The sequence below is a fragment of the Diuraphis noxia genome, unplaced genomic scaffold, assembly GCF_037042655.1.
Source record: "Diuraphis noxia isolate RWA-SAM2 unplaced genomic scaffold, SU_Dnox_SAM2 contig0001, whole genome shotgun sequence".
Classification (NCBI taxonomy): domain Eukaryota; kingdom Metazoa; phylum Arthropoda; class Insecta; order Hemiptera; family Aphididae; genus Diuraphis; species Diuraphis noxia.
The window spans coordinates 58,909,256-58,934,609 of record NW_028301711.1 but is presented as its reverse complement, the minus strand read 5'-3'; the positions used below and the strand labels follow the sequence as shown (position 1 = coordinate 58,934,609).

The following is a 25,354-nucleotide window of genomic DNA, read 5'->3' as shown; positions in this document are numbered from 1 at the left end:
AATTATTCTAATTAAGAAGTAATAAATATAAAACGATGGGATGGTTATCTTCATTTAGGTTCAGAGCTTTAAATAGGTTGTCTGGAATGAATTAGCTGTATGCTGAAATTATGTTCTCATATGCTGGTACAATAGGTGTTAACATTCATTTGAAAGTCAATAAGTGTGGGTGTAGATTACACTGTAGAAGCATGATTCTGTCATTGGATTATTGACTGTTTGATGAGCTACTATGTCAACTTTCTCATTTCTATCAATTCTACTTTCCACTATGGCCTCGTTTATATATAAACAGTGTATTCTTATTAGGTATTAAATTTATGTTACTTATTTTGATTACTTATGTGCTCAGATAGAAGCTATAGGTACTCCAGATCGAATAGCTACAAATGGGATTAGCTGTTTGGACATGGAGATAATTTGGCTTAAGAAATTGTTAAACAAATCAACCAATAAATATATAAGTAGTAAAAATGAATAAATAATATACAATACCAAAAACAGTTATTCTTTTAAAATTGTTCTTTGAATTAATTTAGTAACATATAACACTATACTATCCATAGCAACACACACTCTGCTTAAAGGTAGTAGATATAGCAATATTTTTTGTTAAAAAAAAAAAAAATATGTTATACTGATCTATTGGGCGTATTATAATAGGTATTTTTTTGATTTTGAGTATCATTGTAATAATTTTTCTACTGTTATTTTTATTGATTTGATTTGATATTGTGATTTATTTATTTTTTAACATCTAATATTGTCCTCGTGTCTAAATAGCCGTATCCAAATGTCCATTTATCCTTAATCAATTTAGATTGTGACATGAATCCATACAAATGTTAATAATAAGATCAGGTGATTAAACAGTAGATAAAATGAACTTCTTTGTATTTCACCTTATAAATATTAATATATTTAATGAGTAATGATAAATAGATAAATGATATTCAGCCCAGGATCATAAAACTACTGAATGCACACATAGGATTAAAGGAGTTCTTGACAAAGTCAGTGAAGGCAGTCAATTTAATAATAATATTTTAAAGTTCATTAGTAAAATTAGGTTGAGGTTAGGGTCCGTTTTATTTTTATCAATTTATGAACATGGTTTATATAATGTTTGAATTATTCTAATTTATTTATCTTGACCATCTAGTCTGGAATTTCGATAGTGTATACACATACTAAAACAAAATAACAATATTAAATTTGGTCTCATCCATAATTTTACATTATAAATTTAAAGTTTAAAAGTACACATAAACTAATAATCTAGCATGCTATTTGATTAACATTTTTGGTACATATAATATATTATAATAATATGAGAATATATTTGACAACATAATATATGATAGATAAATAGGTTTATAAATCAAACACTTAAAACTATTACAATAAAGTAAAATAAATATTAGTAATGAACAAAATAACAATCAGAATTTTCAGTGACGATTGTATCTAATTCGGTTATATTTCCCCCCTTCGACTTAATATTAATTTCTTCCGACAAAGATGGCATGTCTACAAGACAACTATGATGATTTGCTGAAATAAAAGTAAAAGTTATTAAGATAATTAATAAACCATAACAGTATTATATTTGCACATTTCTAAGTTTAAGTAATGTAACTGTTAAATTTAGTGAGGGGGAATAACACTACACTTAAGCTACAAGTAACTGCATTAAAATCATGTAACTTTTTTGTAGAAAAATTACCAAATTATTTGTTACTTTATTATTTGAAAACATTTTAAGAACCAATTATTATTATCTGGTGTTAATAAAGAACTAATTGAAATTATATTACATAAATACATTATACTAGTTTGATTTTTGAATATTAACATTTTTGTATTAAGACGAATTAGACAAAAAAATTTAATTTCTAAGAAGTTGGAACATGCATTGTTGTTTGAAATAGAATAATAAATAAATAATAATATGTTAAATATTGTGTTCTAAGTGGTTCTTAGATTAAGTATTTTATACAGTTTTATATTTTCGATCATGGTTAATTTTAGTTAATCCATTGGCAACATAATTATTAAGCTTTAACACTGCTATTAAATTGCACAAACAATAAATGATTTTAAATGAACAGACAATAAAAACTTAATTTAAGATCTTAAATTGTGAGTGCCTATTTTCAATTAAGCTAACAAATAAAAGAATCGTGATACTAAAATTATATTGTTTTAATCATTTAATAATAATTAACAAATATTAATTTAAAACACAATTTTAAAATATATAGTACTTAAACTTACATGTGAAACAAGTAACCTTGAAATCACCGTCTTCGTAATAAAGTTCGGCTTTTTCAAATTTATTTGTAGGTAAATACTCTAAAGACATATTACACTGAAAATAATATGATATATATTTTATTTTAATGAAAACTGAAATTGATTATGAATTGAAATAATTAAATAATTACTTTAGTTTTTATTGAAGAAATAATTTTTTTTCTGCCTGTAATAGATCTCAAAAAAGGCAATATAAATAAATGTACACAGTTATAGATGGACTCAGAGTCAGAGGTATTAATGTGCAAAAATAATACTGATTTCTCATCAGTTCCTATGAACATCCTTCCAAATTCAAGTGAAATCCTGTAGGACAGTTTATATTTATAATTAATCCTTATGCATTATCGTAATTTTAGATGTATCAATATAATTTATTAAATTCCTTTTTATATTTACTTGCGTGTATTGTTAGTAATGTGAATATGTGATTCAACATTGTCATCACAAAATTCATCAACGTTTCCACAAAATATAATAATTGGATTATCATAATCAAACACAAAATCAAATTGTTCAGGGGATTTGGTTAAGCTGTTGGTAGAAAATATTGAAATTTTTAACGAGAACTTTATAAAACAGTTTGAAAATATTTACTAACCTTTTACATAAAGATTGGCTAAATATGTTTCCTTTAAAGTCAGACCCTTTCAGCATATTTTTTAACTTATGAGATATTGCATAAGCCGAATTATCATTACATGCAACAATGTGTATTGATGGATATCTATTCAAAATATTTTAAATTAAATATACTTAAATGTGCACAGTACATTATTTCTTATCAAAACTTACTTGTACACCTCCACGTCTTTGCAACCCACAGAACGTAGCAAAGCTATTTCAAAGGGACCAAGAACAGTTTTCTCATCCAGAAGACGTTGTCCTATAGATATGTCGGAACCAATATTTCTAAAAGAATAAAAATATTACTTAATTTTAAATAATAAATCTAATAAATAAATACAGTAAAACCACTTTATAACTGTTACTTAATAAAATGGAAATAACCTTCTCTAATAGAAACTCTTCTTATATAAAAAAAATCAGTTGATACCAAATTTTTCCATTATATTGTTTCGTGTTTCTAATTTTGAATATGTATATGTCGCATCAACATAGTAAAATTACTCATTTCATAAACTAGATATCCAGATAGTGAAATCTGCTCAAATCACAAACTTTGATGAAAATACATAATATGGATATCCGTTTCATGAAAAGAATATTACTTATATTGAATGCTTTGTGTTATTTACAATTATAAAACTTATTAAAATTTTTTTTTAACAAAAGTTATATCATAACAAATTATACTTTTTTGTATTGTTTTCTAGAAAAAATATGGGTGTATACGTAATATACGTATTTCATTATATGAAATTAATTATTGTTTAAATGTATTTTCATCAACGTATCAACGTTCATAACAAATGACACTGTGGATAATATTATAGGTACATAATTATACTATGTTAAACTTACCTAATGTTTTCAAAGAGCTTAGGTTCTTTTAATATAGCAATTGTGATTTCAACTTTTTCATCAGATGATTTACTTTTAACTAATGTATCTTCAACTTGTACTACACAATTGGCTCCTGGTGGTAAAGGTGCTCCAGTACTAATACGTGCACATTCTCCTTTCCTTATCTCTTTTTGACAACCCGGCTATAAAAGGTTAATAATTAATAAAGATAAAACACAGAGACAGTTTTTTTTATACACATATACTTTTATTTTTATTGTTTTTTTTATCCATTAATTACATGGTTATATTGTGGGGGGAGGGGTATGAGGTACTATGAGGCGAAAATTGGTCATTAAAAATCGGGATGGTCACCCATTGGTTGGATGGCCAGCCGATGCTTGACCTTAGAGCACATTAATGACTGTGGCCAATCATGTTACATTATATTGAAAGTAAAATATATACTTACAGAAGTACCAGCTACAGATACTTGCACAACATTAAATACATTAGACTTTTGAAACCAATTTTTCTTGTACTTAATAGCATACCCATCTTTTATAGAAGCTTGAAACTGTGGCAAATTTTCAGAAGAATTAATGGGTGAGTATGAAACATAACCCATAGCGAAACTGCAAATGGTATCATTATTTATTGTTTGAATTTTTAAAATATCTAATAAATTAAAAATAATAGGTAATGATAATAGGTAATGGTATATTTACTCAGTAGGTATAATTTCAGTTTCAGCTTCAAATATATTTTCTGTCATCAAATGCAGTACATCTTCTATACATGAATAGAGAAGTGGTTTTTCATTTTTTGTATTGCCTAAAATTGCTTGTTTTTTGATTATCTAAATGAAATTTAATAATAAATAAAACTTACATAACATTAAATAATACTGATGAGTATTTCATTAGAGATGTTTTTTGTATTATTATTAATTTTGAAATATTAGTAAGTTAATTTTAAATAAATGAATTGCACGTTAATCTTAGTTGTACATAATAATCTAATATTATTATTATATTACAAAATATGTTATTTTTTTTTCTTACATACATTGTCTTCATGTTAAATCAAATAAAAAATAATGAGTCCATGACCCATATGGTCCTCACACAATATTATACATGTATTTTTATTACACATTAAGAATATTAAAATTATAAGCTTAAGCGTGATATAAATTTTTAATTAGTGACTAATATGAATGCTACATGCTCTGAAACTCCATAAAATATAAAAAATAATATAACTGAGTCATAGCTTACGTCTTTACAATACCATAGATTTTAAACAACATTCTTTTTTAAAAATTTAATTTCCATTAAAATTAAAATTTTTTTTAAAGGTATTAAAATGTTTAAAATGTTATTTGACATTACATTAATTTATGTCTGAAAATGTGATTCTTGTTATGTTGGGTAAAAGTGTCTAAGTTATAAACTATCCTAAACTAAAAGCATGAATATTTAAAATGTTATCTTCTGCTCCTCTAAAATTAAAATTATTATTATTATTTATGATACATACTATTGATTTTAGATAGCTAATAATATAATATATAAAATATAATAAATTAAATACCATTTATCATCCACCACAAATAATAATTAGAATAATAAGTTCTCTACCTCAATACATAAGTTCATTTCTTTTAATATAGGTGCAATATATGTATTTTCTATACTTTTAATTAGTATAACATCCATAATTGTACTTGATTCAACATTTGTTTTTTTTGATGATGAAGGCAATTGGAGTAAACAGTTAGAACCGATAAAACTCAAAAGTCTGCTACTTTGTTGATAGTTGTCTATGATACATAATACAAAATAATAAAATTATTTTATTTATTATTACTAGTATATGCATATTATTAAAAAAACTATTTAGAGTAGGTTTCACTAATTTATATGATAATAGACTATTTAATTTATTTTAACTTTAATCTAAACTATGAGTATGTGTATCATGCCATTTTATGGATCCAGTTATCTTATAATCACTTTTAAATTAGCAACACTTTATACTTTTAACATACTTGGGATTAAGTAAAACATTCAAAATATATGTAATAAGAATCAATCAGACTTTCAGGCAATATAAAATAAAAGTTGGATATGAATTGTTTTTTTAAATGAGCACAAATGTATTTGCCTTTAACTACAAATGTTTACGTAGGTATAAATGATTATACAACATTCTAAAAGCATTTCCTTTAAAATTCAAGTTATAGTAATCATATAGAATAAAAATGTAATGTTTGTAATAACTTTAAGTTGTAACAAACCTAAATAATATGCCTGGTATGAATTATTATACTCGTATGGCTTTCCTTAAGTTTAAGATACCCTATATGCACAACACTATAAAAAATTAATTAGATAACAAAATAAATAATTACTTAAACAGGACACATATAACTCCCCATTTTCATACTTAAGCAACGCTCTTCGATATTCAGGTCTAATATCCAATCCATTGATAGTATGTGTTAGCTGTAAATGTATGTGTTACATTATTATAAAATAAGGTTACACACTAATATACTAGATAGTATCTAAACAAATATTATTTACCTTTGCTTTTAAAGAATGGATAATTAATTTTTTTCCAGAAACTGCTCTCAAATATGGCAATAAGAATAAATGAGTACATACACCAGCAGACACAGGATTTCCAGGCAAACAAAATATATATTTTTTTTTGTCTTTAAAAATAAGTGTCACAAAGGTAGTTGGCATTCTGTAATACTAGTGTCTTAATAAAATTGTTCCATCTAATATATATAAATGTATAAGTAACCATCTGTTAGCATAATTACCCAGGTTTCATATTGACTCTTCCAAAATGAATTTTACTTTTAAAGTGATTTTTGAGCACATGTTTAATCAAATCCTTTTCGCCCATTGATACACCTCCACTGGTTACTAATATATCCGCATTATTAAATGCTTCTTCAAAATGTTTGCAAAGATCATTCCAACTTAATGAAACAAATCATTTTAATAACATACAAATATAAGTGCATTACACATATTAACCATGTACACACTTGTCTCTTATAATTCCATAATTAAATATCTGTCCCTTATAGTTGTCTTGTTCTAATATTTGTTTTATCATAAGAGAATTAGTGTCTCTAATATAACTACTATGTGAATCTTTAATGCTTTCAAGTTCATCACCAGTGGAAAAAATCCAAACAGTAGGGTACCTGTTAAATTTTACCTAAAATTAATATTGTTTTACATGATTTATTTTTAATACTAATTAATTTATATTATGTATCTTATTTATAAATACAATATTCTAAATGATCAAAGATATCTAAGTAACATGTATTTATCATGTGTAACACTAACCTAATTTTATTGTTTTCAGTATATTGTAAGACAGCATGTTCTTTTAAAATACTTAAAGCTGATTTCATGGAAATCTTTGGAAATGGCGATTCTCTGGGTCGACATGCTATTTTTGTCACATATTCCTAAATAGATAGCAGTTTAAAATCAAAAATGTAAGACCATAACCATTATTATTTGTAATTTATTAATAAAAACAGTAACAAACACTAAGAGGATTTCAAAACTAAATTCACAATAATCTATTCTACTCTGTTGTTTTCAGAACTAATAAGATATCTATATAGGGAATCTCAAAGGATTTTTTGAAGCTATTTAATTAATTAATTTTTCTATTATGATATAAATCATATGATCATTCAAAAATTGATGATTTTAAAATTATCATAATTTGCTTCATACTTCAAATATCAATAAAATCTCTAATTTTAATAGTAACAGAACAAACTAGATTACATTGTATCTATATAGTACATTTGAAAACTGGAGACAGCACTAGTGGGTGTGACGTGCTCTTAAGAGTAGAAATTACAAACGGCGTGCTGAACCATTTGTGTTTTCTCTGAGATCCACGCGCAGAATTTAAGCTTTGTGTACAGAACATCCAAATTTATTTTGTTAACTTAAGAGTTAATATTAGAGTTAATTAACATATTGTCAAATATATAAATACATTTTATATTTTACATTTAAAAATGTACTTAGTTATTACTTATTACCAACTCAATTTTAAATTTAAATTTCAATAAAATCCTATAAGGTGACCTTGAAAATATCCTGATCTTCAAGTTTGATAATAGATTATTTATATTTCAATATGATATTAAAGCTAATAACATAAAATTTTATCAGCTGAACGCATATTACCCACGATGTACGTACCTATGTTGGTCAGAGAGAGAGAGAAAATAAATATTAGGCTGACATCCGCTTAATAAAATATTTTAAATAATTCAAATAATAAAATATTAAAATCAGTTATCTAACATACGGGAATTCTTGATTCATTATGACTCGTGAAATTTAATTGTTTATGAAATTGATTGGAAATTTCTTTTTCATCTTTAATTAATGAAACAGCATGTGGTATGGTACTAGCAACAACATATAAACACTCTTCACTTGCTTTACTGCTTCCCGGTAAATTAATAATCAGAGTTTTTTCATATATTCCAGACACTGCTCTAAACATAAAAATATATTTATAAACCTATTAATAGTTTCTCCTTAATAATTTTACTTATATATTATTATACCGTGAAAGCATTGCCATCGGAGTGAGTTTTAAACTCTCATTAATTATTGCTTGACTTATACCAGGTGTTAGTTTTTGAACAAGTCCAAGAGTTGCTTCAGGAGTTACATCTCTTGGACTTAAACCTGTACCACCTGTACTCAGCAAAACATCCACTTTTCTTTCAGAACACCATTCTGTCATTTTTGCCTAAGAAAAACATTTATCTTTAAAAATGTATTAAAAGTATTTGCAAAGTAACAAGGTGTCTCAGTAACAAATAATATATATATATATATATAGATAAAAAAACAAAATGTGCCGCAAGAATGGCTGTATAAGGTGTGCATTGCATACAAGTCTCTAAAAACTAAAAGCCAAAATTAAAAATTACCTATTTCAAACTAAAATTCATAAAAAAGTGTCTTTATATATCTAAGATTTAAAAATGTAATAAAAGATTTCTTATACATTATTCTTTTGACAAAATAAGAAAGGTCAAATAAGACATCAATAAGACATGTTTTGCCAGGTTAAACCGTTAAACTGCTTGAAAATCTAATAAAAAGTTTGTCATAGTTATTTTAATAGTAGTTTTTAAAGTATTAGGTATACCTACACAGATATCTTTTTTTATTAACATTTTAAATTTAAATTTTGATAAAAACTAATAGTTTTTTTTTTCTTAAGAGGTCGTCGCACCGTCTCCGCCTCTCTTTAATTGTACATGAGGAAAGTAGGTAATGTATGCACCTGCGCCCTCTGCAATTTCAAGAGGCACAATGAATTATTAAGAAAAATTATTCAAAAAAGGGGGCTAGGGCCCATTAGCCCCTTGGGTAAGCACCAGGTTGCACCATCTACGTCAAAGGTCTATACACGCCTATGGTAATATTTGTTATTGACTTGATGAGATGGTTATGAAAAGTAACAAATAATAAAGTAACTTTAACTTCCTTATTATATTTTAAAAATAAAATTGATAATATTAATTTGGGGACTCAAAATAATTCCTTACATACGGGCCTACATACATAGTTGCGGCACAGCCACCAATAGGCAGTCTACACACAAATGTATATCACACATTCTACTTTAATTACTGGGACAAGCACAAATAAGCAGACTTGTACTTATTAGTATTGATCATTATCTTAGTTAGTATTATTTTGTCTATTATCATCATAATGAAGCAAACAGAGGGAATGATTTGAAGATATATTTTAGATGACCATTACAATTTATTTATAAGATAAAATACTTACTGAATTATAATTAACATTATAAAAATGATAGAAAAGGATTTATATAATACACAACACTACATTTTTTAATTGAAAATGATTGAATTTGATATCTGTTATATGAAAATGTAATGTAAAATGCATACAGATAGACGTCAACAATTTCTTTTATAATCTAATTAGCATAGTCAGAGGAATAATATAAAACAATACCTGAATTAAATCAAAATCATCAGTGACACAATCATACTGAACTACTTTAGCCGATTTAATCACATTTGAATCATTGATCAATTTAATTAAATTTTGGCCACTGGAGTCAAACGAATCAATGTTAGATTCTGATGGTGTTCTAGTGTCACTAACTGAAATTAGGCTCAAAAGTATGAATTTAATATAGAACTAATATTAAAACATCTTACTTGTTAATATTCCCACTTTAATAGTTGTTTCTTTTAGATCCATAATTAAAAATGTAATTGAATAAAATGCAAATACAAATACAATTTTATTAAAGATAGTTTGAGTTAATTCAATCAATCATGGATATTTAACTATCACTTATACATTAATATAATTATATATACACAATATATAATTTTATTTCACGATGATATACTTAGTTGATATTGTGTTAACAGCATTACATAATCATTTAATGCATTGGATTAATAGAAGTAAAGTCAAATTGTGCACAAGTTTAATGAAATAGTATAGGCAAAACTATTAGCTTAAACAAATAAAAAATAACTAAAAAAAACTTCTTATAACGTAATAATTGCTTGCTTATTTAATCACTGGTTATGAAATGGAAATAATTTAATTTATCATTCGTTAATTGTTCAACTTGATTGTAATATTATTGTAGACAGTTTTATAAAAACTATAAAATGTAAAAGAGGCAGAGTACAGTGAGGCGATATCCTTAATCCTATCGAAATTTCGAAAATATCATAATAATTAGAGCCTTGATAAGTAATTTAATATAATTTAGAGCTTATTTTTATCACTTTTATCGACTTATGAAGCCGCCACCCACTAACCACTAGACCAAGTAGACCAGAGAACTCATTAGCCATTGCCCATTACTCAGTCAAGACTTCAAGAGGACAATCATGCACATAGCACATTAGGATTAGATAGGTAATCTTTAATACGAGCCGTTTGCGCGTCGCGCCAGCATCTTTTTATCGTGTTATCATCATATTGTTATCAGTGCGGGATTACATTATATTTAAAATTATAATTATTTTACAATAATTTGTCATATAAGTTAATAGTTACATATGCTTACAAAATGGAATCACGGTTGAAATGTTCTATTTGTGACAAATCTTTTGCTCAAAAATATAATTTAAATGAACATCAGCGAAAAATTCATAAGTAAGATCCAATCACTACAAAAAGTTTTACCTGTTCATTTTGCAACAAAAAATATACAAGCAATAAATCATTGCTTGCACACACCCAGAAATGCCATAATGCAAATGGAAACATCATAAAAAGCGTGAATCAATCCAGAATATTCTGTCCATATGAGGATTGTCAAGAAGTATTAATGACACTTGTAAGACTCCGAATGCATTTAACTGAAAACCACGGAATTGAATCTGAATTGGAGGAAATTAAATTCAATGCTGAAACAGGTCATTTTTTTTACCTTTTTTTTATTTTGAATCAAAATAAATGCTAAAGAATGTGTATTCACAGAAGTTTTTTTTATAAGCATTTAAAGTTCAAATTTTGACTAAATACATAAAAATTACGGCAATGTTCAAATTATCTTAGATAGAAATTCATAAAAAAATTTCGTTTTATATCTAAGATTTGAAAATTTAATACAAGGCTCCTAAAATATGTTTACAATAGCAGTTGAAAAATAAAAGAAATATATAGCCACAATTTTTTTTTACATGCATTCAAATTTTAATTTTGACAACATACGTAAAAATCACGAAAATTCGCAAATTATTATAAGCTAGAAATTCATAAAAAATTTTTTTTTAAATCTAAGATTTGAAATTTTTTAATAATCTATAATATATCCTGGACAAATTAACTGTCTCCGTTCAGAGTCGTTTTTCGTATACAATACCTATCATTGCATTCAAATTTAACCTACCCTAGTCAGAGGTCTACCCCACCCCCTAATCTACAGCAGAGCGACATCCACTTACCCGGTTTTGTTATAATTACATTTTCCTATCTTTTTCAGCATATTGATTATTGGTTAAGAATATCACCATTTTTAATTGTGTTTGATAATTCACGCTCAATGTTAAGAATACTTAAATTTGTAAACCTGTTCTGTGCCATATTTGACCTTAAATAAGTATTAATTCTTCTCATTGAGGAGATCGATCATTCACACGAAGCAGAACTAATAGGACTTGACAATGCAACATGCAATAATTTGTAGACATTTGAATACCTATGTGTCAAATTTAATAACAGAATGAAGTATCTCTCTCTGAGTTAGAGCTTCTCACAATTAATATTTTTGTTTTCCAAAAAATTTTTTGCTACAGTAAGTTCACATTTTAGATCAGTTTCTTCAATTTGTAACAAAGACTGAAACAAAAATTTTTATGATAAATAATCAAACACAAAAGAAAAATTGAATTTTGTTTGTATTACTTACATATTATATATTATAATGATTGAAAAAATAAGAATCTTTTTCATATTGAAGATTTAAAAATGTGTCAACTGACTTAGCAAATTTTAGGCTTTCCGCAGAAAATCTTGTTTTCATGTTCATAATTATAGCATCAAGTACCGGAAAGTAAGCATTTTACATCTATTCATCTTTAACAGTTCTAACACCTTCAATTATATCTTCTGCGCCTGTTGTAGTTGTAACTACAAAATTACTTAAGGAACTTGGGTCTTTTCTCTTTCTTTTTGAATCTGATAAAATAGTAAATAATAATTATGCTACAATATTGGTAACCAAAGTAATATTACCGAATTACATGACTAGCAGTGGGTAGCTGAGCTGGTAATCGGTCAAAAAGTCCGGTATGGAAATAGTTGGACAAAAAGTCCGAAAATACAAAATTGTCTAATTTGTCATAATTAAGTAATTATAATATTATGTATATATATATATATATTTATATTTTCTTCTTATTATTATTTTTTATTCCTAACATAAATACAATAGAAATCCACTGGATTATGATTTTTAAGATAACATATTATAAAACATAGATAATAATTATTATAATGAATATAATAATTTAAAATGAGTTATATGTTTTAAAAAATTGTCAATACAAACATTGATCCAAATATAATAATAATATTTAAAAAATTTAGTCTACAGTAATAATAATACAATAATAATATTTTTTAAAAAAGTTACCTATACGATATATTTACAGATATAAATTAATAATTTGATCTACGCATTACGTTTGCCAATACAATAATTATATATGAACTGACTATATAGATAATATTACATACCTATATAATTATATTATACAATTATAAATGAAAATTGAATAGACAATTTTGTATTTTTGGACTTTTTGTCCGACACTAAAAGTCTAAAAATGTGTTTGGCAATCAAAAAATGAATCTGGACTTGGCGGACTTTTTGTCCAACTATTTCCATGCCGGACTTTTCGTCCGGGAATCAGCTAAGCCTTATGCGAATGAGAGAGAAATGCAGTATCTCACTTCCGTAAGGAGTTATGTTCAAATAAAATAATACGCTTCGATCACGACCAGCAGGCCACAGCTAATCAGTAGAGTAGAGATTAAATTCTTATCTATCTAACCTTAACATCTTATGGATGATTATAACGTTATAACATAACATTATTTAAGATTTATAACGCAGTTGTACCGTCTTTGATTAAAGTTAACCTGAGTTTAATCCAAGGTTTATAGATTATAAATAATATAATATAATCTATAAACCGGAGTTTAATCGGCCGAATTTGCATGGTTAAATATCTGTTATCAGCTGATTAAGCGTAATCGAAGTTTAACCGTAGGCGGTACCTACAACACTGGCCCTAATATTAATTACATACCTAGTTTAATAAGAATAAATATCGATATTTTTGATGAGAAAATTGTAAAAAAACAATAAAATAGATACATTGAGTACTTGTTTATAATATTGCTTACTGCTATAATTTGTATTCATACATCGTATATTATATAACTTTTTTTAATTTAAAAAAAAAACAATATGAGTCTTAACCGTGTTTCATGTAGGTTTCTAAAAAACTCTATTGGAATACAGAAAAATATCAGAAGTTTTGGTTGCACTAATCACCGAGCATTGAGATTTGTTCAATACAGAGATGGTTGTGATCGAGGGCTGGGTATCCAGTTGAAAGACGGTGAATCATTAGTGAGCTTGAGTGATGTAGATCCAACTATTCCCGTTGATATGGTATCGTTTTTACACAGTGAATACTCAATTGAAAGAATTGAAAAGTTGGTATAAAATAACTAATAATACATTTAGATAATCATTAATTATATATTGGGTTGTTATGTTGAAGGATAGTTAAAGAAAAAAAGAAAGTTTTTCAGTTGAATCAGATTGAATTACTACCGTGTATTACAAAACCAGATAAAGTAATATTACGATAACAATAATAAGTGTTATACCTATGCTGTATTTGATAAATTATGCAATAAAATTTGTTTCAGGTAATATGTGTTGGGTTGAATTATAAAGGTCACTGTGATGAACAAAATAAACCATATCCCATAGAGCCATTTTTTTTTTCAAAATTTCCAAGTACAATTATTGGCCCAAATGATGCTGTAAGGCATTCACCAAAATCAAAAGTAAACAGTTATCTATATTTTTTTCCATTTACCTATAACACAATGTGTTATAATAATTATTTTTTTTATTGTGTATTTCAATGATTATTAATATTTTAGGCACTAGATTGGGAAGTAGAAATGGCTGTAGTCATTGGAAGTACATGTAAGAATGTAGATATTGATGATGCATTCAAATATGTATTTGGATACACTATTGCTCAAGATATATCAGCAAGAGATTGGCAAAAAACTAGAAATAATGGACAGTGGTTGATTGGTACATTTTTATTGTCTTAATATAATCAAAGCTGGTTACTAACTAGTTAGAAATAGGTTTTGGTTTAACTTATTAGTTTTTGTTCATAATAACGTTGTAACTTAATAACTTGAATTAGTATTCATGTTGTATGCGGTCTACCGCACATTTGCTGTCTACCACACATGCAGTCCACCACATAGTTAAAAATATGAATGAATACATAAAAATGTTGAATTAAAATATATTTATTGATGTAAGATTTTAATGTAATATTTAATAATACAAAAAATATATAAAAATATGTAGATAAATTTAATTAGTATATGTATTAAAAACTAACTGACAAAAAATGTAAAAATGTATAAAAATATTAATTAATTAATTATTATATGTAGGTAAATTTAATTGGTATATGTATTAAAACTAACTGACAAAAAATGTAAAATTATATAGAAATATGCATTAATCAATTTAAATTAGGTACAATATAATTTCACATCTCTTAAAAAAGAATCAAATGTGTTGTCGTCCTTGTTTTTTAGACGCCATCATTGTCTCCCCTAATACAAGGGCAGCAATGATGAAGATGTACCATGCATTTTTTAATAATTCGAAGTTTTAAATCAAAAAAATATATAGATGTGCAGCAGTAGACCGCATATGGCATGTAGAAATATACGTGGTATACAACAAGTGTACGGTAGACCACATACAACATGAATACCCTTAAATTTAATGTGTAAAATAATCTAATCTAACTGAACAATAAGGAACTAGTTGTTTCTTTTGTAGTTTTTTTTTTCATATCAAAAATTTAAATGTTCCATAAAACAAATATTGGTATCCATAGTTTGTATATTTTTTTTTCACATTCTGTATTCTAATAATTAATATTCCAAAATTGTTTAAAAAAAATTAATTTTACTACTTATAACTTACTTATTTGAAACATTTATTCAAATTGTTGGTTTAGTTAAATTTTTCTATTGTCACCAGTAACTTTTAAGAAAGATACCAAGTTATTAATTTATCTAATACTTAACATATTTTGAACATTTGGGTTTTTAAATTTTTATTATAAATTATACAAAGATAAAACTTATAATTTTCTTGTTATCTAAGTTAGACTTTTGGAGAATTTCAGAAACTAACTTATGATCTAACTTAATTAATTTTTCTATTAAAGTAATGTAATTTTAACTTGCTAAACAAAATTAATAAATTACCCAGTTTTGGTTGTAATGGATCTACTCTACTCACATTTGTCAAAATGTAGTTCCTTAATTAATTTTATAGCAAAAAGTATGGATACATTTTGTCCTTTGGGATCAGTGTTGGTTCACAAAAATGAAATTCCTGATCCACACATACTTCAAATAAAATGTTCAATTAACGGCGTCATGAAACAAAGCGGTTCAACTGAAGAACTGATTCACAGAGTTGATAAACTAGTTTCATTTTTGTCGAAGTAAATACAATACATAATTCTAATAATACTTAATTTATACATGCAAATATATTTAAAAAATAGGGTATGTGAATGTCGCTCTGCTCAACAGTAGGTTACAAGTGGGTTACTGTAATGGATGGTATTACATTTTTATTCAATTTTATAATATAATTGTATACAAAAAATGATTCTAAGCATAGACGTTTTATCAGTTTAGGATATTTTATACTGTATTAATTATGTTGTTATTTCAAAAAAAATGTAAGTACCTATAAAATAAATTCCAAATTAATCAAATCAGATTCATTATATATCTGATTTACTCAGTCATTTATAGTATATGTAGTATACTATAAAGTATAAAGTATTATTAAATGTTATTGACGACATTAACTATTACAATTAGAATATAAAGTATACTCTAGAAATTTTAAGTACCCAAGAATAATATTTATAAACTTCAACAATATAGCTGAAAATGTAATTCCATCCAAATTTTAACTTTAAAAAAAAAAATAAAAAAACTGGTTTTTGTTGCAGAATTAACAGCTTGTTTAATTTGAATTAACCTTGTTTTAAATTTTCAATTCTTAGCTACAAAAGTTAAGTATTTTATAAATTGTTAACATCTAAATAACTTGAAAATTTAAATGAATTAAATGAATTATGTTAAAATTTGAACTTTTATAACGGTTATAAAAAAATGTGCCAGTGTATTTTTTAATATTTTCCAACTGCTGTTATATTATCGGTTAGGGAATTATCGGGGATTATTGGGAAATCTTGAATTTTCAAGATGTTTGAACAAACAAATCAAACGTTATTGACATCTATAGAAAAAAATTGAAAATAAAAAATTAAATAAATAAACATATATCATTGTAAAATCAATACATTTATTGCTCTGCTCAGAATCTAAAATATAAAAAAATTAAATATATTTTATTTAACTTTCTATTAGTAGGTACTTTTTAATCAATTTTTAATACTAATATTTAACATTATTTAAGCAAAATCACTTTGTTACGAGGATAAAATGATATAATATGAGTTTATAAAAATATTTTCATTAAATTGTATTTGCATTGTCAATAATAAAAAAAATTTAACAATATCCATAATTAAATTTATATCATTAACCAATACTACTAAAAACCAAAACATTTTTAGTTTGATCACATTATTGCCAGGAGACATTATACTTACTGGAACACCTAGTGGAGTAGGTGTATTTCGAGAACCAAAAGAATTCTTAAAAGTATGTCTTATTTTAAATAATTTTTATAGTAACTATAATAAATTGATCATGTTTTCAGGTTGGAGATATCATCAAAAGTGAAATATCATGCATTGGTAAAATGACAAATCCTGTGATTGCAGATAAATAATACTCAAGACTATCACTAGTATTTGTTATACTGTTATAAATATTAATTAATTTGAATAGTTTCTAAATAAATTTTCATAAGTTATTTTTATTGAATTTGCTGAATAGAAATTTAATTTAAATAAAAAGAATATTTAAATTGTATATTAGACTTATAATGAAGGAAAAAAACACAAAGAAGAACATGTGGCTAAGCGAGTAATCAAAAATTGTACTACAAAAAAAACAGTAACCAGTATAATATGAACATGATAATAAAACAACAACAATAATAATATAATAATGATAATACAAATAATAAATATTGATAGTGAGATTACTATAGAAACTCAACAATTTTTAGTTGAATGTAATTTATAAATTTGAATAATTTGAAAAGTTAAACAAAACTATTTAATAATTTAAATTGCTTTGAAATATCATATGTTTAAACTATTATAAAATTATAAAAATAAATTAAGAGATAACAGTAATATTCAACAAAAATTATATTATTAGAATATTAACTTGACAAACCAAAAATTACATTAATTGTTTTTAAAATATATGGTTATGATTTTTGTTATTTGCATTGCACAATCACAAGGTTTACATTGAGTGTAAATATCTCAATCTTACTACCTAAATAAATAAAAAGTATAAGCAAAATCCAAAAATATCTTGTTCTTAAATTTAATGGAACAAATTCAAATATAATTGATGCTTGTATTATATATTATTGTATGACATAATTAATTATTTTAATATTTTGCAAATAGTTTTCTGTATTTATAATTAATATAGTTGATAGATTATAAATTTGTATAATAATCCCATGGTATTTGAAATTGAAAAGGTATAGATCCTTCACTTTTATTAGAAGTATGTAAGTAATTTTCTTCTGTCTTTTATTGTTGTAACTAATTTTTTCATCTTAACTTTGTATGTTAGTTTTTTATGTTCTATAATTTATTGTCAACGCTAAATTGGATTGGTAATATACTTATCTTTTGTGTAATATTTCTTGAGAAATTTAATAGAGGTTGTCGATTTATAGAGGCATTGTGTAGATAATATCATGGGTTTAGTGGTTTCATATAATAATCATTATGTTTCATTTTATTTTATCAATGAAATGTCATATATTGTAATTATATTATTTCAAAGGTTATTATTATGATTTAATTAATTCACTGGTTCGTGCAAAAGTATTTAATATATTAAGTAGATAACTGGTTTGTATTTTTGTCATTGTCATAGTGAAGATTTGTTGACTATTCTGAATATTGTGTTGGTTTTACATTCTTGAATTGTAACTTCTTAACAGATGGTACAAAATAAAACTGTCACCTGTCACAAAATGCACATTTCGATGGTTATTACTTTTTGTAAAAAATAAGAAATTATATTTAAAAAAAAGTAATTAAAATAATTAATAATAAGGTATATTGTTACCGTGTCTATCAGACTTATATGAGACATAGGTATATGGTTGTACAATTATGATCCTATCATAGGATTGTATCATAGGATACATAGGATTCCTATGTCTATAGACCTAAGGCCAGTGGAATATTTACGGTGTTCGGGGGATACCTAGATCCCCTTTTGTGCTTGGGGATAAATATATTCATTATTTTCATGATAAATCGTAGTGTGTTGTTCCACTCACCAGAGCTTGCGCTAAAGAAATATTAGAACTGCACAATATACTGTTTGTATTACAGAAGTAAAAAAATTTGATGCTCGCTTCGCTCGCACATAAGAAAAAAATAATAATAATAATAATATAGAATAATATTATTTTATACGTCATAATGTATACATTATTTTATGACCGTAATTTTAATCTTTTGATAATCATAGATAAATATTTATTATTATAATATGCATTAAAAATAAAAAAAGCGGGTAAGTCGTGGATGTCGCTCTGCTGTACAGTAGGTTAATGTAATGGATGGGATTAAATTTGAATGCAATGATAGGTATCATTGTATACGAAAAACGATTCTGAACGGAGATGATTTGTCAGTCTAGGATATATTATATTTAAATATTGTCATATATTCTATTTTGAGACAAATATTTTATTTTTCAATTAGGACACATTTTGAATAAGGTGGTTAATCAATTTTTCTAAAAACATTGCATGTAGTTATCATAATTCATAATACTTTATATTATCATAGATATACATATACCTGGTTTAAGGAGTAATCGTTATCATTACGCGATTTCATAAAAATTTAAAACTCAAACGCTCAAAACATTTTTCCTATAATGACGCTTCAAATTTTCTCTATAGCTATTTGAAGCAAAACTTATGGAAAACTTAGTGTTCAATTTTATAACCTTAGATATAAATACAAACAATATTATGAATTTTGAACTACAAAATAATTTGCAAATATTCATGGTTTTGACGAATTTTTGTCAATATTTGAAATTCAAATGCTAATATAAATTTAATTTGAATTTGCGGTGGACATTTTTTTTTGTGATAAAGGTTGACAAAATTTTAAGGAATCTTGTATTCAATTTTCAAATCTTAGATTTAAAATGAAAATTTTTTATGAATTTCTAGCTTAAAGCAATTTGCGAATTTTTGTGATTATTACGTATTATGTCAAAATTCAAAATTTGAATGCTTATAAAAAAAAAAATTGTGACTATGAATTTCTTTTATTTTTCATCTGCTATTGTAACAATATATTAAGAGCCTTGTATTAAATCTTCAATATTTTCTACCCAAAAAATAAATTTTTATCGATATTAATTTAAAAAAAAACTAATAATGATCGAAAATTGCATATACCTATGAATAGTACAACATAAGTCAAAAATATTTGAAAATTTCATGGCGGATAGAATATACTTATAAAAACATTCGGTGAAAATTGCATGTATCAATGGTCATTTGTTTTAAAGTTACATCAATAATCAAAATCAATTTTGTCGAAAACTTATTGTGCATAAAATTCCCGTTTTTCCCTTAATTTTTAGTTTGTTTATCCCGATTATTTAGAAAAATATATAAGAATTTTACTTTTGACCACCAAAGTACCAACTAGATTCACTTTCTGATGGAATAAGGTACTGAAGTCAAAAATCGAAGCACTTTTACTGCCCTAAAACGAGATGACAGACACAAAAAAAATATATTCATGGTTTTGACGAATTTTTGTCAATATTTGAACTTCAAATGCTAATAAAAGAAAATTGTGCATATGAATTCTTATAATTTTTTAATCACTATAAGTATAACTTATGAGAAACTTTGTATTAAAATTACAAGTATTTTTATATGGCCAAAACATTTTTATGGACACTTCAAAAAAAAAATTTCTGAAAAATTGAAAATTTTAGTTGTCTATAAATATCTCAAAAAAGTCAAAATATTTTGAAAATTAAATCATGTAAATAAAATGACAATCTAAATAACTGGTAAAATTTTCATGTGTCTACGACTTATACTTTTTGAACAATAACAAATATTTAAATTCGTTTGAGGATAAATCGTTATCGTTACGCTATTTCGAAAAAAATTAAAATTCAAACGCACTTAAAATTTTTCCTATAATGAAGCTTCGAGTTTTATCTATAGCAATTTGAAGGAAAACTTATGGAAAACTTAGTGTTGTATTTTTAATTCTTAGTTATAAACACAAAAAATTGTATGAGTAGTATATATTTGTATGTTTACAACCAGCTTTTCCACGGTAAAAACTGACTTACCGCGTAACACAATACGGTGATTACACAAGATTGTCCATCTATTTGCCCCTTACACAAAAATATTTACCGTATCAACTATTTTTTCCATTTTCAATTTTTTTTTAGTTAAATATCGCTGATTTTAAATTACAGGGAGATGTTGGTTACACTGTTCTAGTTTTAAAAATGTATAAAATAATTGATATGTTTAATTTCTACTGTTAAGTTGCAAGTTAATCATTTTACATTTAGTTACTGCTGATCCGTCGTGTATTCTAGTTGTGTTTTTCAAGTTATTATTTCAATTAATAAAAAAATTAAAAACGGAAAAAATAGTTGATACGGTAAATATTTTTGTGTAAGCGGCAAATAGGTGGACAATCTTGTGTAATCACCGTATTGTGTTACGCGGTAAATCAGTGTGCTCCAAGCGAGAATTTTCCCCTTGAAAAAAAAGCTCCACGTTGAGCTATTTTCGAATAATAATTTGTAATAATAGTTTAATAATGATATATTTATAATATAATGAATTGGTTATCTTACTTGGAAATTTAACAATGTAAAAGGTCTACCCTATGCATTTAACATATTATTACAATCCGTCAATCCACATTAGTTCATGGTTATATCCTAATGTCTCGATAATATAATTTGATTATTGAATTATTATAGATAACTTTGATACAAATCGTTTTGGTCTATATTATACTATTATCTATAGTATATTAGTTATTGTTTTACAATGCTAAAATAGTTAGGTAGCAGACAGCAGTAAGTACTGCACAATATTAGCGTTTTAGAACTGTATATTTTATTTTAGAACAGCACAATTTGTGTTGTACTGCACATTAGCGCAAACCCTGCCACTCACTAATAATAGTCTAGACCAGTGTTTGTTTCTTAACCTTTTTGATATCACGGAACACCAGGCAATAATATTTTTTTCATGCGGAACCCCTCTTAAAATATCTTTAAAAAAGAAGGGTACACAAAACATGGCAATAAGCGGCAACATTCGCAATGCACTAAACTTTAGTGATTAAAATACTAAATACAGCAAAACACAATTAAATTATTTATTTAGAATTTAGATTTAAGATTATATTGAGAAGTAACATTATATTATATATTTTGATTAGATTAAATTTATATTAGATTGTAATAACAGAAAAAATAATAATACAATTATTGCATGAAACTTATAATGGGATGGTTGCGCTTGAATATGACTGCATATGTTATCAATATCTGGAGTAAGGTTTGTTAATGAAAGTCTTAGTGTCGGCGTCACATTCAATCTATTTCGATATTTAGTCTTGGTTGCAGTGACTACTGAGAATCCACTTTCACATAAGTATGTTGAAGGAAAAGGAAGTAGGACTCCCAACGCCTTTTCACTTAATACCTCATATTCGCTGTGAACTTCTATCCAAAATTTATCTAGAGATGAATTGTTTTTTAAGTTTTTCAACGTGACGTCTGAGGAAAGATCTGCCAACATATCCTCTTCATTCGTAGATAGAGTATTTGTTGAGCTATTGGCACTGAATGGATCCAAAATCCATAAGGAACCATATCTTGGGTCTTGATTTGAAGGGAAATAATCTTCAAATTTAAGAAACAACATATTCAAATGATTAACAATAATCAGTTTAAGTTGAGTAATACTGTAATCTTCATTATTCTCGTTCACCCCACTCATGAACTCTATTAAGGTGCTGAACATTTCAAAACAGTTGTTTTCAATTCTTGTGATCCACAGCTTAAATTTTTTCTTTTGCTCTTCTATTTTACTGTAACTGTGAAACATGGTTTTCTGTGTTCCTTGAAGAGACAGGTTTAGCTCATTCAAAAGTTGAAATATGTCTGCAAGATAACATAATTTCATGTTCCAATCTATGTCTTTGAAGTACTGAACCAGGTCACAATTTTTGCTTGATAAAAATATTATTATTTCTTCTCTAAGTTCACACAGTCTTTTTAATATCCGACCTCTCGAAAGCCAGCGAACTTCCGCATGCAATAATAGCGTTCTATGTGTGGATCCCATTTCATCACACAACATTGCAAACAGTCGTGAATTAAGAGAGCTGGACTTAATAAAATTTACTGTTTTTACAGCTGTTGTTAGTACTTGATTAAACTCGGCACTCATTATTTTACTTGCTAGCATTTCTCGGTGTATCATACAACGTGTGCTTTGTATATTTGGAGCTAATTGTTTCATTTTTGCGACTAGTCCTGCATGCCTACCAGTCATATTAGCCGCGCCATCAGTACAAATTGAGATACAGTCTGACATCTTTAAACCTGTACTTAAGAAACAATCAGACAATGCAGAAAAAATTTCTGCGCCAGTTGTATGTTTCTTCGGTTCCAAGCAGTTCAAGAATTCTTCTTTGATTTCTTTTTCATCCCAGTCCACATACCGAATATAAATAAGTAGCAGTGCTTTATCAGTAATGTCAGTAGACTCATCTAATTGAAGAGCATAGAGTTTTGACCTTTTTATTTTTCTTATAAGTTGCTGATGAACATCATCACTCATCATAGTTATGCGATTTGAAACTGTATCATTAGAAAGAGGTATTGTTTTTATTTTTTAGCAGCTTTATCTCCAAAAGGTATAAGGTTGGCGTCGACCATGCAAGGCATAATTAAGTCTTATCCTATGGTAAAATTTTTTTTTGATTTTGCAGTGCGAAGTGATTTCAAAAATGACGCTTTAAGGGCTAACTCATTTTCAGTTCCCGCATTTCGAATTAGTGTCTTCTGAGGTTTCAATTCACTCTCTTTTCTTTTAAAAAAATCGATTGACTTACTCTTATACTGCTGGTGTTTTGTTTCCAAATGTCTTAGAAGTTTTGCTGGAGCCATAGAACTATTAGTTAAAATTTCCGAGCAAATAACGCATTGAGGGCAATCATCTTTATATGTAAATCCGAATCCTAGGAATGAGGGATCGTACTTACGAATTTTCGGTTTCTTCGGTTTTGGTTCCAACGAAGATGTGACATCACTCGTTGATGGTGTTGGTTCCTCAGCAGTAGTAATAACACTAGTATTTGGATTTTTTAAAAAGAAATCAAACTTCTTTTGCTTACTCATATTTTAATAAATTGCCACACACAACTGACGAACAACGGTTAACGGACGACTACGAATGGACGAATACGTACTGAAGTACAATATTGGTAATATTATACTTCATAAAATAAAATTTTATAATAATATACGATAACATGTGGTTATAAATAATTATTCAATACTGTCATGCCATCGTCGTTGCCCTCATTAACAATATAATAATATCTCATACAATATATTGTGCACGTCTAACGGGTTTTCCCACTAGCTGCTTCTAGAATTCTTGCTTTTTTATATTTTTAATATTTTGATAAAAACACAGCACAGCACTTTCGCGGAACCCTCAAGTGATCTTCGCGGAACCCAGGTTAAGAAACACTGGTCTAGACAGTCCAGTATTATATATATAAAAAGTGGGAAAGTGAGTATTTGTCTACTGTACAGTAGGTATCTAGAAGGGAAACTATAATGAAGGAGTTAAATTTGAATTCAATAATATAAAATCAGTGTGCACAAAATACTATTATGAGCGAAAATCTGTTATGTAAGTTATTATATTTTATGATATTATTGTGATTAAAAGTGATTTATTTTACCATTAAAGGAATTCCGAATTAGTTTTAAAGTAAGTTTTTTTTTCCAAAAAATTGCGTTTGAATATGTGACTAGTGTGTTCAGTCCACGGACTAAGATAAAGCTTTATCCTTACTCCATCAACGAGTCGCTCCTATTTTTTGAATTGTATATAATTTATTATTACTTGAAAGATTAATTCCTGTACATTTTTTCCAATAACTCATTCTTATACGAGAGTCTGATAGATATACTGCAGACTGTTCAACTAATCCAAAAAGGTTTTCCGCTTCCAAACATGTTTTTGTTGAATCACAAATTACTAAATTTAAGACATGTGCCATATAATGGGTATGAGATATAAATAATATTACTATATTTTTCATTGAGATACCCATTAACTTAAACATATTTTCTAACAAATTGTATAATGCAATTCCACTGGAATCATGACAAACAAATAAAGG

At 26.3% G+C, this 25,354-nt stretch overlaps 4 protein-coding genes across 9 annotated transcripts; 1 reads left to right on the top strand and 3 right to left on the bottom strand.

Annotated features, from left to right (window-relative positions):
• Positions 1-1,065: 1,065 nt before the first annotated feature.
• cin (Molybdenum cofactor synthesis protein cinnamon) lies at positions 1,066-12,443 on the bottom strand. Of its 5 annotated transcripts, none has more exons than XM_015511467.2 (19): positions 12,280-12,443; positions 12,070-12,209; positions 8,417-8,604; positions 8,152-8,344; positions 7,161-7,285; positions 6,851-7,012; positions 6,620-6,781; positions 6,375-6,540; positions 6,200-6,293; positions 5,427-5,608; positions 4,512-4,642; positions 4,256-4,418; positions 3,802-3,986; positions 3,112-3,228; positions 2,918-3,043; positions 2,716-2,850; positions 2,448-2,622; positions 2,278-2,371; positions 1,066-1,554 (listed from the first exon to the last, which is right to left on the bottom strand). In XM_015511467.2, exons 3-19 carry the CDS (start codon positions 8,596-8,598, stop codon positions 1,421-1,423), a joined length of 2,526 nt encoding a protein of 841 aa, XP_015366953.2. In that variant the 5' UTR covers positions 8,599-8,604; positions 12,070-12,209; positions 12,280-12,443; the 3' UTR covers positions 1,066-1,420. The 5 variants fall into 5 exon arrangements, with proteins under 5 accessions (XP_015366953.2, XP_089074243.1, XP_015366951.2 ...); XM_089218117.1 differs by lacking the exons at positions 12,070-12,209; positions 12,280-12,443 and adding exons at positions 11,052-11,275; positions 11,816-12,050; XM_015511465.2 differs by lacking the exons at positions 12,070-12,209; positions 12,280-12,443 and adding exons at positions 9,852-10,003; positions 10,061-10,865.
• LOC107163864 (oxaloacetate tautomerase fahd2, mitochondrial-like) lies at positions 12,377-17,630 on the top strand. 2 transcript variants are annotated; one of them, XM_089218137.1, is made up of 8 exons: positions 12,377-12,423; positions 13,872-14,096; positions 14,165-14,240; positions 14,316-14,456; positions 14,556-14,715; positions 15,994-16,165; positions 17,318-17,405; positions 17,464-17,630. In XM_089218137.1, the coding sequence occupies exons 1-8, from the start codon at positions 12,392-12,394 to the stop codon at positions 17,533-17,535; spliced, it is 966 nt and encodes a 321-aa protein (XP_089074263.1). In that variant the 5' UTR covers positions 12,377-12,391; the 3' UTR covers positions 17,536-17,630. The 2 variants fall into 2 exon arrangements, with proteins under 2 accessions (XP_089074263.1, XP_089074264.1); XM_089218138.1 differs by lacking the exon at positions 12,377-12,423 and having other exon boundaries at positions 13,158-14,096.
• A 4,629-nt stretch (positions 17,631-22,259) lies between these two features.
• LOC149061020 (SCAN domain-containing protein 3-like) lies at positions 22,260-23,778 on the bottom strand. Its single transcript, XM_089230812.1, has 2 exons — positions 22,411-23,778; positions 22,260-22,274 (listed from the first exon to the last, which is right to left on the bottom strand). The coding sequence occupies exons 1-2, from the start codon at positions 23,776-23,778 to the stop codon at positions 22,260-22,262; spliced, it is 1,383 nt and encodes a 460-aa protein (XP_089086938.1).
• Positions 23,779-23,891: 113 nt separating this feature from the next.
• On the bottom strand, positions 23,892-24,335 carry LOC107163856 (zinc finger BED domain-containing protein 5-like). Its single transcript, XM_015511457.2, has one exon. The coding sequence runs from the start codon at positions 24,333-24,335 to the stop codon at positions 23,892-23,894; it is 444 nt and encodes a 147-aa protein (XP_015366943.2).
• Between the last annotated feature and the right edge of the window lie 1,019 nt (positions 24,336-25,354).